This window comes from Phoca vitulina, unplaced genomic scaffold (genome assembly GCF_004348235.1).
Source record: "Phoca vitulina isolate PV1807 unplaced genomic scaffold, GSC_HSeal_1.0 scaffold9, whole genome shotgun sequence".
NCBI lineage: Eukaryota > Metazoa > Chordata > Mammalia > Carnivora > Phocidae > Phoca > Phoca vitulina.
Genome location: NW_022589712.1, coordinates 18,644,206 through 18,659,448, shown reverse-complemented (window position 1 = coordinate 18,659,448; position 15,243 = coordinate 18,644,206). Strand labels below are relative to the sequence as shown.

The 15,243-nt window shown below is 33.7% G+C and overlaps 1 protein-coding gene across 4 annotated transcripts in view; it reads left to right on the top strand.

The window, feature by feature from the left end:
- STXBP5 (syntaxin binding protein 5) overlaps positions 1-15,243 on the top strand; it is a 175,552-nt gene that overhangs the window by 112,166 nt on the left and 48,143 nt on the right. For 2 of the 4 annotated variants that reach the window (XM_032407703.1, XM_032407705.1), the window contains exons 17-19: positions 4,045-4,170; positions 5,848-5,999; positions 12,502-12,564. In XM_032407703.1, the coding sequence (XP_032263594.1) occupies positions 4,045-4,170; positions 5,848-5,999; positions 12,502-12,564 (341 nt within the window). Of the gene's footprint in view, positions 1-4,044; positions 4,171-5,847; positions 6,000-12,498; positions 12,565-15,243 lie in introns of all 4 variants that reach the window. The other 2 variants (XM_032407702.1, XM_032407704.1) reach the window with 1 other exon arrangement.

Sequence of the window (15,243 nt, the reverse complement as noted above, 5' to 3'; positions counted from 1 at the left end):
CTTAAATTTGTAAAATTTCATTAATGCTCTTCTGATTTTTTTTTTATTTTAATGTGTATTTTTCTCCAGCCTTTTGTTAAATTTACGTCTTATAGCCTATGAAGAACAGTTTGTGTTTGACGTTTATTTTAGTGACATATCTTCGGTGGCAAAGTTTTGAGATTTTTTTGTCTAAAATCGATATATTCACCAGTGACTTTTTAATCACAGACAATTTGAGTTATACCTCATTTTTTTCCTTCTTAATAGTTTTCTGGTAAATACAGTTATTTATTAACTTCACATTGTTTTAGTCCACAGTCCCAAAAACCAATTTTTAAATGTCAGAAATATAACCAAATTGATATTAAAATAACTAGTACTGAGGGTTTTTTTATACAGAATGCTTTCATATGTAATTATTCCTTTGAAGAAACATTTTAAAAGCAGCTATGTGATTTATTCTTTTTACCAGTAAAGTTTTATATTTTTAAGTATCTTAATTGGGCTTTTGCAGTTTATTTGTCCAAACAGACAAACATTTTGAAACTGCAAAGCCTCCAAACATATGTTTAAAAATGCATTTGTACAAATTACGGAGTTTTTTTGTTTGTTTTTATTAAATTATGAAGCTTTTTATAAAGGTTCAGCCCCTTGTCTTTAAAAAGTAAAACCTTAATTTACATTTACTAAAAACATTAAAATAATGTGCATGTAAACATTGTACACATAAAACATTACGCCCACCCATCCCCCATTTTGCATTTTTTTTTTTTTTTTTTTTTTAAGATTTTATTTATTTATTTGAGAGAGAGAATGAGATAGACAGAGAGCACAAGAGGGAAGAGGGTCAGAAGGAGAAGCAGACCCCCTGCCGAGCAGGGAGCCCGATGCGGGACTCGATCCCGGGACTCCAGGATCATGACCTGAGCCGAAGGCAGTCGTTTAACCAACTGAGCCACCCAGGCGCCCCCATTTTGCATTTTTAACCTATCCTGTCATTTCTTGATCCAGTTTCTAGTTTTTTACCAATTGGGGATTATGCAGCAGGCTTGGCTGGCTTATTTTTGCTTAAGAACTTTTTTTTTGTTTCTTCTTACTAAGTAAATTAAGAATTCCATGAGTTCTTTTTTTTTTTTAATTTTATTTATTTATTTGATAGAGAAAACAAGAGAGCACAAGCAAGGGGAGTGGCAGAGGGAGAGGGAGAAGCAGGCTCCCTGCTGAGCAGGGAGCTAGATGCAGAACTGGATCCCAGAACCCTGAGATCATGACCTGAGCCAGAAGGCAGCCACTTAACCAACTGAGCCACCCAGGCGCCCCCCATGAGTTCTGTGTGTCTTCATCACTGAAGTTTTAAATTTGTCCATATACGCACTTCTAATATTTTCCTTGAATGCTTGTTCCTGCTCTAATCTAATGTGCATGTTAAATATGCCAAAAGAAGGTGGACATTTCTTTGAACCTTACCTAATTCATGTAAGGAGAAAATAACACAGTCAGACTCTTCTTTTCAGAAGAACACTCAGTTTTCATTTCTGTCTCTTGAGATGGACAGCTGCCACTGATTAGTGGTATTTCCCTAGGAAAAAACAGAACTTCTGCTCAGCCAACATACAGTTCTGAGTGTGCTGCCTTTCAGACTTGGCATGAAATGACTGTAACTCAGTTCGTATTTGGAGTACCCTAATGTTTATCCTAAAATTTGGACAACACATTTGGTCAGGTGTCATGGTCTTCCTCACTAGAAGTACCAACTAAATGACTCAAAAGCATCCATACTTCTGAGTTTGGTGTCAGATTTAACATTGAGTAGTCTTCCTGCTATCCTTCTTTCATGACACTATCACTCCAGAGCAGAGCCTTAAGAATTACTGAAGTAAGCGGGCTTTGCATAAGTTTTACAAGAGCGATTATTAGAGAAAGAGTCTGAGCAATCAAAAATGTTTTTACCTTAAAGTCAAAGTAAAATTTTTTTAATAGTAAAAGTAGTCACACACAGAAATACACTACTCAATTTAATTTTAATTGATTTTTTTTTTTAAGGATTTTATTTATTTATTTGACAGAGACACAGTGAGAGAGGGAACACAAGCAGGGGAGTGGGAGAGGGAGAAGCAGGCTTCCTGCGGAGCAGGGAGCCCAATGTGGGGCTCGATCCCAGGACCCTGAGAACATGACCTGAGCCGAAGGCAGCCGCTTAACCGACTGAGCCACCCAGGTGCCCCTTAATTTTAATTGATTTAATTAATAAATTAAAAAAGGAAAATTTTATCTTCCAAATCCACTTAAAGTTTCCTGAGACAAGTATTACAGGTGTTGTATCTAAGTGGCTATATTCCAGGGTGCCTGGGTGGCTCAGTCGGTTAAGTGCCTGCCTTTGGCTCAGGTCAGGCTCGCTGCTCAGTGGGGAGCCTGCTTCTCCCTCATCCTCTGCCTCTCCCCCCGCTTGTGCGCTCCCTTGCGCTGGTGCACACACTCTCTTTCTTTCTCTCTGTCAAATAAATAAAAAAATTAATAAATAAATCTTTTAAAAAAATAAGTGGTTGTATTCCTTAGAAAGTCTCACATTCTTATAAGCCCCTCCCTTCACTCCCCCTAATATGTACATAACAAGTTTAACTAATAAAAAATTTGTATGAATTTACTCAATAAAGTGAGTTTGGGAATACATTTATCTTTTTGCTGAGTAGTTAGTTCACTTGAAAACCACATATTCCTGCAAAACTAGCTCTTCATCCTGACAGTTTTCTTTTTTCTTTTTTTTTATCTTTCTCTCTTTCTCTCTTTTTCTTTCTCTCTCTTTCTCTCTCTTTCTCTTCTTAACTTAGAATGACTGTCTAATTTTTCTCCCCGATCTTCCTCTAATGACCCTTCAGCTCATTCATTCATTCAAATATTGAGTACCTCCTCTGTACTAGAGTGTTAAAAGTAACTGCAAGGTTTGTGCCTTCATGAAGTTTAGAAGCATTTTTGATTCTTACTTCATAATGTGTTTCAAATCTACCTTTTTCTTATTGTTTTACATAATTACAGGCACTTCTTAATTGTTCTCCTATTCTACTTCATCTTGCAAACCTCCACCAAATTAATCTTTCCAGAGTATTTCTTATAAACCTTAATTGGCTTTTAATTCCTTAAAATAATGAAAATATATTTTGTGTAAATTGACCATTGAGAGCTCTTTCATAGGCACTCCTACTGTGATTAGGTAGTAATATTGCCACTTTTTTAGATAAGAAGACACCTGGAAAATGGCAGAGCCAGGACTTAAACTTTGCTGTAGTTTTTCAAAAGCCCTCAGTTCTTTCTACGAACATCAGACCTTTGCAGCCAGGCCTTGAAGACCCTCTAAAGTCTGACCTATGCCTATCTTGTTATATTGATTTCTCACTGTTACTACACTTGCCTCCACTGTGAGCAAACTTACACACTTGTTAATCCTTGATTATGGGTTTCCTACTTTTTGTTTGCATATGTTTGCAAAAGCAATATATTTTGAGCACCTATTCAGCAATTATTGGGGAAAGAGTCTATAATCAAAATTACTATCAATTCAAAGAGTACATTTTTTTAATAGTGAAAGTGTCATGCACCCAAAAATAAATTTCTCATATTTTTTTTTAACTCATTATGTTTTGGGCCACTTTTCATTTTCTTACACCATATATTTAAGTCTACTTTTCTAACTTGCATTTTTTTTCTAACTTGATTTTTTTCTTCCTCTTCTTAAATCTTGGGCTTCTCATTCTCTTCATTCTTCTCTCCATTCCTCCCTCCCCTTCCTATCCATTCTCTTTTTCTCCCTCCCTACTTCCAACCCCCCAATTTATAATGGGAACTTATATGTGATTTCTTATTTTTGTTATTTATGTACATGTTTTGTTTCCAGCTAGATTAAATGCCTGTAGAGAACAGGATTCAGTTTTCATTTTTGTATATTTAATACAATTTCATATATAAAGTTACTTTGTGTATAGTTATTTATGCATGACTTTATAATTACATAAGTTAATAAGATACATGAAGATGGGTTAAAAGGTAATATGTTTTCCTTTATTACAGAGTTAAAAATTCACCACTTAAGCAGTCTCCAGGTTATCAGACAGAACTAGTTATTCAGTTGGTGTGGGTGGGTGGAGAACCACCACAACAAATAACCAGCTTGGCAGTCAATTCTTCATATGGATTGTAAGTATAATTTATGTGTTTCTCAGTCTGTTCATAGTATTCCGCACATTTTTTTATTTTTAAAAATAGGATGATCTTTATTATAGCATCAATTAAAAAGTTGTATATCTTTAACTTCAGATCAGAATTAGTGTTTATTTGGAAAATAATTCTGTTCTGAATAATTTACTCTGGATACACTTATAGTGCTTCCCAATGAATTGAGATAAAGGTTTAAGGTCAGTATGTCCTCTCCTGGATATACTCTCAGAAATGATTTCCTTATTAGTGCTCAGTATAACGGAGGTCTCACAGCATCAACTCAGAAGACTTTATTCTAAGCTAATTCTGTAAATGTTGAACCAGAGCTATGTAATTTCTTCTTTCTACTTCCAAAATTCACTTGTATAAATTATAAAGGTGTAGTAATAGTTTGGTAAAGTATTTATACTACAGTTGTAGCATCAATTCATACCTTTAAATATTGAGTATTATACATACTTTTTTATTATAATTTGGTAGACTTACAAAGTATTTTTGTTTGTTTTAAAAATCAGCATTGTGGTATAAGAGAATCATGCACTATTTAGTCCCAGGACTATTTATCGGTTGTGGGTCACCGTCTTCTTCTTTTATGCTAGCCTTAGGGACTCATTCATCTTTCTTCTTCCTCCTGGAGCTGTAACCACTCACTCTGTCTCTTATAGTTGTATTCCCAGCTAAGACTGGCTATAGCCTGAGATCGTCATCTCTCAATGTCTTTCATTTGCTGCCCCACAGTGTAAGAACACAAACCTTCTCTCTTTTAATATTTCACTGCCCACAACCATAAGGAAAGAGGGAATAAGAAAAAGAACCAGTAGGAAATTTCAAAGGAAGTTGCAAATCAGTTGATCACAGGTTCATGGACTCACAGTTAACAGTTTATTTAGCTCCTCCTTATATGTTTTTAATATTTGAACTAGCTGCCAAGATTATTTAATGTGAAATCCATATTTAGAACTTTAACTGAAAAATCTGATTACCTGGCCCATTGTCTCCAATCCTGCTTGGCAGTGGTCAGCATGAATGGAATTGAAACTTTCCCTCTTTAGAAGGGTTATCTAAAGTCCTTATCTGGCCTGTTTGTATTACTTACAGAGTCCTTCTGTACATTTCAGTTTTCATCTTCTGGCTTAAGACATCTTAAAAGTCAAATCCCTTTATTCATAGTTGCTTGGTTTGTAGTTCCTGACTCATAATTGGGAAGGTATTTGGAGTACTCCAGAGGGAGACCTCCAAGATTTATGCTTTCTACTTTTTATTCTTGACTGTTTAGATTACCAAAATTTTCCCAGAGATATAATCCCCCACTTCCCTAGTGGAAGAGAATGTCTTCCCTTGAGCTGCTTGAAATGCCCTTAAGTCAGAAAAATAGACGTCACATTTCCTAGGATGGAGATTTATGTCTGTGATCAAGTTTCACTTCCTATGCCAATATTTTTTTAATGATACCGATTTTTAATCATTAATGTCTGCAGAAGATCTGCGTAGTTCCATGAGAAGGCATATGTAACCTGTATTTCCATGTCTCTGATAGTCTTTAGCTGCAAAGAGGAATTTTCTGAAAACCCATCCTCCTTCTTTTCAGCCTTATAGACTACATTTCCTTATAATTACTTATTTGTACTAAAATGTGTGCTCTTTTTCTATTCCCAGGGTAGTTTTTGGCAATTGTAATGGCATTGCAATGGTAGACTACCTCCAGAAAGCAGTACTCCTCAACCTGGGCACTATTGAATTATATGGCTCCAATGATCCTTATCGGAGAGAACCCCGGTCTCCTCGTAAATCTCGACAACCTTCAGGAGGTATAAAGAAAACAATCCTGAGTTTTAGGATTTCTATAAATACTGAGTTACTTCTGTGAATATAAATACTTCAGTTAGATAAATAGCTTGTCTGACTTAGTCTATATGTGTAAACTGTCAAAACTAGTAAAAGATTTGAGCCTTCTTTGTTTTGTGTTGTTATTAGATTTTGCTTTTGTTTTTAATATCCTAGGATTTTAATTAACATTGGGAAAGAACCACAGTGGCAAGTTTCTTCAGCTAAATTATAATGGGATGAAAATTTATCCCATTTTTATGGAATAAAAGTTAATTTCAAAGTTTTGCCCCTTTTATTGTTTGGTATTATAAGACCAAAAATTCGTTGTTCCAACTATGTTATTTAAAGGGATCATTTCCCATGTGAGAAAAAAATGTAAATGCAAAAGTGAATTTGAATTCTAAGAAAATACAGTGTTTTTAGATAGCCTTGATTCAATGCAAACCCAGATCCATTAAGAATTTTCTTTATAGCATTCTTTTATGTTTGCTAGGTAATTAGTCTTAATTTTATATTATTTTTTAATTTTTTAAAAAGATTTTATTTATTTGAGAGAGAACATGGCGGGGAGGGGCAAAGGGGGGAGGGAGAAGCAGACTCCCCGCTGAGCAGGGAGCCCAGATATTGGGCTCCATCCCAGGACCCCGGGATCATGACCTGAGCCGAAGGCAGACACTTAACTGACTGAGCCACCTGGGCATCCAGTTAGTCTTAATTTTAAATGTTTTAATATGTCTAGTTGGTGGTCTTTACCAGTACGCCTCACCTTTTTTTTTTTTATTTTAAACCTCATGGTATTGGATCTCTGGTACATAGGGGTATATTAGTGAGGCCTGCAGCAGTTACTGGCCGCAGGCTCCAGTCTCCTCAGGACCTGTTCAGCTGGACCAGGGATTGAGGGATTGAGGGGAACCCTATCTTGGGCAGACTCAGCCCATTTGCAGAACGCCAGTGTGCAGTGAAACACTGGGAAGCTCTGATCTATACTTATAACTCAGTCTCTCTGATCCTAAATTCTCTCTGAGATTCATTTCTCATTTGCTCTCATGGCATAATTAGCTAATATTACCTGTATCACAATTTATGAGAGAAGAAAAAAAAAAGGTGGTGGGATATAGACCTTACTATCACTTTGGCTTGATGCTTGAATTTTCTTTTCCATTTTTGTTTTCGTGTGTGATCATTTTGTCATGTTTTATTTCAGAAATTGTCCCAACCATACCATTCTAGTACCTTTGTCTCCTTTTTTTCCCCTTCGCTTTTCATTGCTTCACTAAGGCATGCTGACTGTGACTTCTTGCATGTGTGGCCTTTCTAGCTTATATTCTGAATCTGTGAAAAAACTCCGTTCTTCTTTAAGTAAGTTATTCCATGTCAGCAAAGTCATGGCATGTTTGTTTGTTGTCTGTAAAATCATTTTTTCTCATTTATTTATTTATTTATTTATTTTATTTATTTGACAGAGAGAGAGACAGCGAGAGAGGGAACACAAGCAGGGCGAGTGGGAGAGGGAGAAGCAGGCTTCCTGCGGAGCAGGGAGCCCAATGCGGGGCTCGATCCCAGGACCCTGAGATCATGACCTGAGCCAAAGGCAGTCACTTAACCAACTGAGCCACCCAGGCGCCCCTTTCTCATTTATTTTTAAAAGAACTTAATAAAACATTATATATCTAAAATGGCATACTCATTCCTAAATTAATCATCCTGTGTATATGAAAACAGCTATTGAAATGTTTGTGTCCCAATCCAGTTTCTTTATAAAGCAAAGGAAACTAATATTTAGTGTTAGACAGTTAAAACATTGTCATGAAAGAGGAGACAAGTACTTTTAGCAATTTTACCACAAACCTGTGTAAAAACTTTATTGCTCCAAAAATTAATTTCTCTTTCCTTGATACATAATAGTTTCATAAAATTGCTAGAAATTAAATACCTATGCTTAGGATAGAGACCAATTTTACCATGTGATTTCAAAAATATTTTTTTCTTAAATTTTATTGCATTCTCTATCCTGTAGTAAATCTCATAATATTATTTATATTATTATTTGCTTTATTTTGTATTGAAGAGTTAGATGTTTAGGCAGAGGAGAACTGTTTGAGTTTTCCTTTATCAGTTTAAGATATTATGCTCACTTGTAACAATATTTGATTGTGTCTTAAATAAAAATTAAAAGAAAGTTATTTTTAAATGCTCTTTAACATTTTGGGAATATTTGTGCCTTAATTCTAAAATATAATTATGTTTCAAATAAAATTAAATATAAAATAATTGGTACTAAAATTCTTTAATTGCATTGATAAAAAGGATATTCTTGCAGAAGTGTGTATTTTATAATATGTTTTGGAAATGTAGCCCAAATACCACCAAATTCTTATCTTTTTTAAAGATTAGCTTGGAGAAATGTTTTTACTACTGGTAGATTCTAATATGTTTTCATAAAGAGTGAGGTGTTACTCACGAAATTATTTTATAAACATTACTGTTTGTGTTTTACAGCTGTATTAAAATACAGTTGAACCCATAACTAAAATGTGTACAGTGTTTTCATAATAAAAATTATGAGACTGTTACTGGGACAACTAGTGATAAAGTATTTCAATTACCTGTATATCTGCTTGCTGAAAGTCTTAATTATAACAAAAGTGAAACATGATAATATGTGTCTTGTTTTGCTGACCACTTTTTCACTCCGTGAAGGACACAAAAGGGAAATTTCTATTCTGAATATAATTCTAAACCCCAAATAAGATCTTCTTAATGATGTGAGAGTGATACACCCATGAAAAGAAACTTAACTTAGTCTTGGAAGTTGATAATTATGAAGAAGGAAATTAGAGGGACAAAGCTGTGCATGACTTTAGGAAAGATATTTTCTAAAATTACAGAGAAGTGGCTCTAAAAATGAAGATTTGGGCTATACAATTGCAATTAATTTCAAGTCTTCAATATATTCAGTAGAATAGAAAAATAGAAATAGCTATTGAGCCTAGTAATACTAGTTGATATTTCTGTGTGTTTGTGTGTATTATAAGAAACAAAACACACTATATAAGAAATGAGGGATATAATCAAGGGTGCATAAGTGTGCATAAATCATTAAGTACTGTGTTGAATATAGGCTGGTCTTCAAAAAATGGGATAGCAAAATGTTTGGTTTCAGTGAAAATATAATTAAAGAAGGATTAGGACTCTAAGGATCATTTGAAATGATAGTTGAAAAACAGAATATAGACTAAATAACTTTGTTTCTCAACCCTCCATTAAGAGGAATGATTTCTCTTTCTGGAAATTATGAAAACTAATTAAGAGAAATGAAAATCTAAGCTATATTATGTATGTAAGGCAGACCTTGGTAATAAAAAGTGATAAAGTAATAAAAACATATCAAGAGAATTTGTAAACAGTACCCAAGCTGATAAAGGTCAGATCAGTAAATTTGATGTACAAATCAGTCAAAATTCTAGAATGATTTGTGTGCATATTGAAATGCCTTGTATGCATACTGAAAATAGAGCCATCAATTGAAGTCAGCAGGAATCCACTGAAAGTAAATTGTACCAAAATCGGTGTTACTTTTTTCATCTCATAACTACATTGATGGCTCATAGCAGCCTGTTGACATGTTTCCTGAAGTTAATCAGATACTTAATAAAGAATTCCATGTATATCTTTTATGAACTAAGCAGATGGAAGTGACCTAGTCATTTTGACAATTGCAAGATTGATTAAACCAGGAGTCAGCAAACTGCTGGCCCTGAGCCAAAACTGGCCCACTGCCAGGTTTTGCCAGTACAGTTTAATTAGAACAGCATCATGTTTATTTGCTTAGCTGGCCTCAAAACCGATCAGGTTTGCCAACCCCTGGATTAAACCATGGTATCCAGTGGGTCAATTTGTAGCCTAACATGAACTTTGATGTAATGTACCTCAGTAGATATATTATGTTGAATAACATATGATTATGCTTTGTTGAACATTTTAAGTAGTAAATTAAGCTTCCTACTTAAACATGTGAAAAAGAAGGTATGCTTTTTATCCGTAAGGGGTAACTACTACGTTTGATGGCAAAGACCCAAAAAGATATTTTGTAGCTAGAAATCATAAACCATATACCATAGCCACATAGTATAAACCATAGGATGATATACATCAATCACTCATGTAGGGTTGGACTTGACTTTTACCCTGAGCCAGATGGAAGGCTTAAAATTTCAAAATTGATTATTTTTATTCAGTACTGGGCTCACTGTAGTACTTGAGTATACTATCACTAGTATTTATTATTGAGGTATAATTGGCATATATAATCATTATATTAGTTTCAAATAGTGATTTGATATTTGTATGCATTGCAAAATGATCACCACAGTAGGTCTAACAGTCCTCATCTTACATAGTTACAAAAATTTTTTTTCCTTGTAATGAGAACTTTTAAGATCTACTCTTAGCAGCTTTCACATATCTAATACACCATCTTAACTATAGTTATGCTGTACATTACATCCCTTATTTATTCTGTAACTGGAAGTTTGTACCCTTGACCCCTTTTACCTATTTTTCCCACCCTCCACACCCTGCTACGGCAATCACCAATTTGTTCTCTGTATCTGTGAGCTTGGTTTTTTTTTGTTTGTTTTGGGGTTTTTTTTCTGGGGGGGGCAGGTTTAGATTCCATTATATCATACAAGTGAGATCATACAGTAATTGTCTTTCTCTGACTTATTCTATTTAACGTAATGTCCATCCATGTTGTCACAAATGGCAAAATTGAAATATTTTATGGCTGAATATATTCCATTGTGTGTTTGAATGTATATATGTATGTATATATGTTTGTGTGTGTGTATATACACATATGTGTATATATATATATATACACACACACACACACACACCCCACCCACATTATTATATACTCTACATTTTCTTTAGCCATGCATCCATTGATGGATACTTAGGTTGTTTCTGTATATCACTACTGTTTAAAGACCTGCTATTTTAGGGGCGCCTGGGTGGCTCAGTCGTTAAGCGTCTGCCTTCAGCTCAGGTCATGATCCTGGGGTCCTGGGATCGAGCCCCGCATCGGGCTCCCTGCTCCGCAGGAGGCCTGCTTCTCCCTCTCCCACTCCCCCTGCTTGTGTTCCCTCTCTCACTGTGTCTCTCTCTGTCAAATAAGTAAATAAAATCTTAAAAAAAATAAATAAAGACCTGCTATTTTAGTGTTCTATCAAGAAGGAGTTCATTTATGTAAACAAGTATTTTGTCAAAGAGAAAATGCATACCTAAAATTCCACCCATCGTCTTTGAACTATAAAAACTAGTGTTTTGGGGTTTTTTTTCCCCAGAACCATTAGTTTAATAAGTGTTAAAAAGAAAAAAAAAATTACTGGTTGTCATTCGAAAACTTCCTAGTGAAGAAAAATAATATATAAATCAAAATGGAAAACCCTTCTTATAAATCCAATTCAGTACTCCATGTTCTCTGAAAATGTTATTGTAAAAGCTTTCTTAGTGACTGGATTGTGACATCATGTCTTTTACCAAAGGATTGGAAAAGTCGGTACTGGTCATATGTGCACGTACGTCAACATTGTAGCTACCTTCTTCTGAGGCCTAAATAGGGAGCCCCTCTGTCTGTGGCCCAGCTGTCCCAAATTCCTGCTGTGTGTTTGTTTGTAATTTTTAAAGAATTTGCAGGAATTCTTTTCATTCCAGTCACCAAGCAACTTAATATCTGTGCTAATTGTTTACTCTGCGTATTGCCATGTCTTTTTTTTTTTTTTGTAATTTTACATTTAATTGTCTACAGCATAAAATACCTTGCTATGGTTTCTCCTAAGAATCTAGGTCATCCTGTAAGATAGATTAGTTTTATGTAATTCATATAAATCTGTGAAAAGGAAGTATTTCTTTAGAGCTCTTTAAAAATAAGTGATATAGTTTTTAAGAAGTATAGTCCTCCAAGGTAAGTAATGTACAATATTTTAAATATTGCAAATGTGGAGGCAGAAAATATTAATTATTTAAAAATATTCAAGGAAGGTATTTGAGACATAGCAGAAACCACTTTGAGGTGTGAGTTGAGAGTTTCTATGATGTAAAAATCACCAAATTTACAACCAGGTATTTATTTGCCTTCAAGAGAAATCCAGTAAGTCTGTCATATACTCTCAAATTACTGATTTTAAACAAAGTCCTACTTTCTGTCTAATGTCCTTGAAGAATAGTAAATTACCTCTTAGAAGTTTTCTTTTTGCTTAACTAATGACTATCTGTATTATTTTGAGGTATTTTAGTATCAAAGTGCTCCTGTTTCCTATCTCAAGATTAATGGGCATAGTATCAATGCCAGTACAGTCTATTCAGCTGCTGGGTTTTTAACAATGGACAGTCATTAAATGTGTACTGTAAATAGGATATAAGACTTCACTTACATAAATTTGTGTTGTGATTTGGTTTCTGGTTTGTTTTTTTTAGCAGGTCTGTGTGATATTAGTGAAGGGACTGTAGTCCCAGAGGATCGCTGCAAATCTCCAACTTCTGGTAATTTGTTTTTTATTTCATTAATAATTATAATTCTATAAAAACCAATACAGTGTATCAGAATTCCTTTTTACAGATAACCATTTAAAATAACACAAGGAATTTTATGTTACATATTCTTAACATGATAACTATTTTTTGCATTCTCACTAAGTGAAAAGAAATGCACTAGATAAAATCCCGCAACTGTTACCTGTTAAGAGTCATAAAACTGTTTACTTAGCTTTCTTATATTTATACTTTTTTGGGGAAAATATATTTTACTCCTCACCATTGGATCAAATGGTTTGGTTATTCTACAATCTTGTCTTTGGTCTAGGCTTGCCTGGTGTCATCTGGTAGAATAGTGATCTAATTCTTGAATAGTGTCCATTTAAATATTATCAAAGATTTTGAACATTTATAATCTAGTGGTAACTGTAGACAGAATAATTGTAGACTAATTGTATGTGTTTTTATTTTTGGTCAAAGTGATATTTGATATAATTTTATAGCTATATTAAAACAGTTGTCCTTTTTTGTTTATGAAATATAGGTCTTTATGTGATATATGTGTATATTAATATTTTAGTGGAACATAATTTTTAATATCTTTTCAATCTCCTTAAGATTAAGAAGATCATAATTTTATTATTATTTTAAGTGGATAGAAACTTTGCCAGTCTTTACTACAGTTGAATTCACAATTCTAACTACCATATTAAATCATTCTGGCTGGGAATATTTATCAGCTTTCGACTGAAAAGATTGTTCTTAGGATAAAGTAACACGGTTCTTAGATTTTGATCCTTCCGTAGCTGGTTCTACTACATCAGAAGTTATTATAAGCATGGGAAAATTGAGAAGTTCATTTTACTTTACTCTCTCATATTTCAGTTTAGCATTTTATTAGACATAGGACTGTAACATTTTTGTGATGTTTTCTTTTTGAAATTGCGTTTTCCTGATACTGCACAAGTTATACCTTAAGATATATCCACCTTCTGGTTTTCTTAATCTTTAAATTTCATATTTAAATTCACTCATTAATGGAACATGGAGCTATAGGAATTATATAATTAGCACCGAATGTTAAGTCTGAACATTGGTACAGAAAAGTTTGAGTGAATAATATGGAGCAAGTAACTGTATATCTCATCTCACAGAACTAGAGTTATTTCTGAGTTTGAAATTCAGAACTGTAGTATCTTCTCATTATTGCTGTTCTTTGTCCATCTACCTACAATACTATTCTGATCTTCTTACCTTCTCTAAAGGCCGTATGAATGCAGTTGTCAATATGTTAAGGCTAAAAGCCAGACTGGATAATTTGGACATGTAATTATCTTTTAATATATTAAATGACCATCAAAAGTGTTTTAACAAGACTCAGTCCAAATAAATTAATACTCCTCATTATCCTAAGCCAAACTATGAATAGGTATATACATCTATCAATTTGGAATAGCCAACAAGAGGTAATTATAGATAAGTATTTAAGTATATTAAAATTTGAGTATATAATATAAAAAGTGCATAAAAGTAGAAACCCTTTCTCTCAGACTCAAACATTGTTGAACATTTTCAAATATATTACATTTTTTGATCCACGTGAAAGGACAATGTAGTTTTAACATACAGAAATTTATATGACACTAGGTATTTTATTGTTTCAGTGAGTTTGAACTGCAGAGTAAAAATTGTGACTGCAAAAATCATTGATAAATCAGAAATTCTGATCTTAGATAAAAAACTCTTAACTTACTTAGTTTAGTCTTTGATTATGCCCCAAAAGATGTAAGAGTTTTCTGAAGAATTATATGCATTCCTGCATATCAGAAAAGACAGCTTTTACAAAGAACAAATCAAACCTTAGTAGATAGTAGTTGTGCATGAAACATATTTCACAGAGCAGGAGATACATGTCACTCATGCATACGTACTAAAACATACACTAGAAACTAGAATAAGATTCTGGAAAGCTATATTCTTATAGCTATGTCTTTCACTGCTTGTCCATTTTAAAATAGTAGTAATTTTTGCTACCCATCTTGGGCCAATTGTCTTACTCTTTGCACATTTGTAACTTTTTTGCCTTCATTCTTGTTAGCATTCTAATAAGGAAATAAAGGAATAATTTAGTATCATTCCTCTCACCAATACATACAAACTCTACTAATTTAGGATGGTCAAAAAAGAAAAACGGATGGGGTAAGTTTGAGGTGAATCAGAAGAACCACAAGGTGATCAAGTTATTAAAACCATGGAAAGTAGTAATTAAATTACTAGCCTCAAGTACTTTCTGCAGTGTGGTAGGATATAAATAAATAGTTAAATGATACAATATAGATTATAAAACCAGTATAGTTAATAGAAAACAATGTATCATGAGGGAAGAAGAAATATATAAAAGTGGGTTGGGAGTTCCACTGAGTCACTCATAAATACTAAGAGGAGGACCACTATTATAAAAACGAAAAGTAGCCGTACACCCTTTATCAAAATCAATGTGTTTATTCAAGATAATAATACAAATGAAGAGCAACTTTTTGAAAAGCATTTAAGTCCCATAATCAAAATTGGTGATCTCAACAGTTTAGCTGATCAGTATCAAAGCTCAATTCAAAAAGCATCCTGAGAAAATCCAAGTAATGAATATAATTTGGCTTTTCCATTTGTTTTTAAATAAACCAGCAGTCT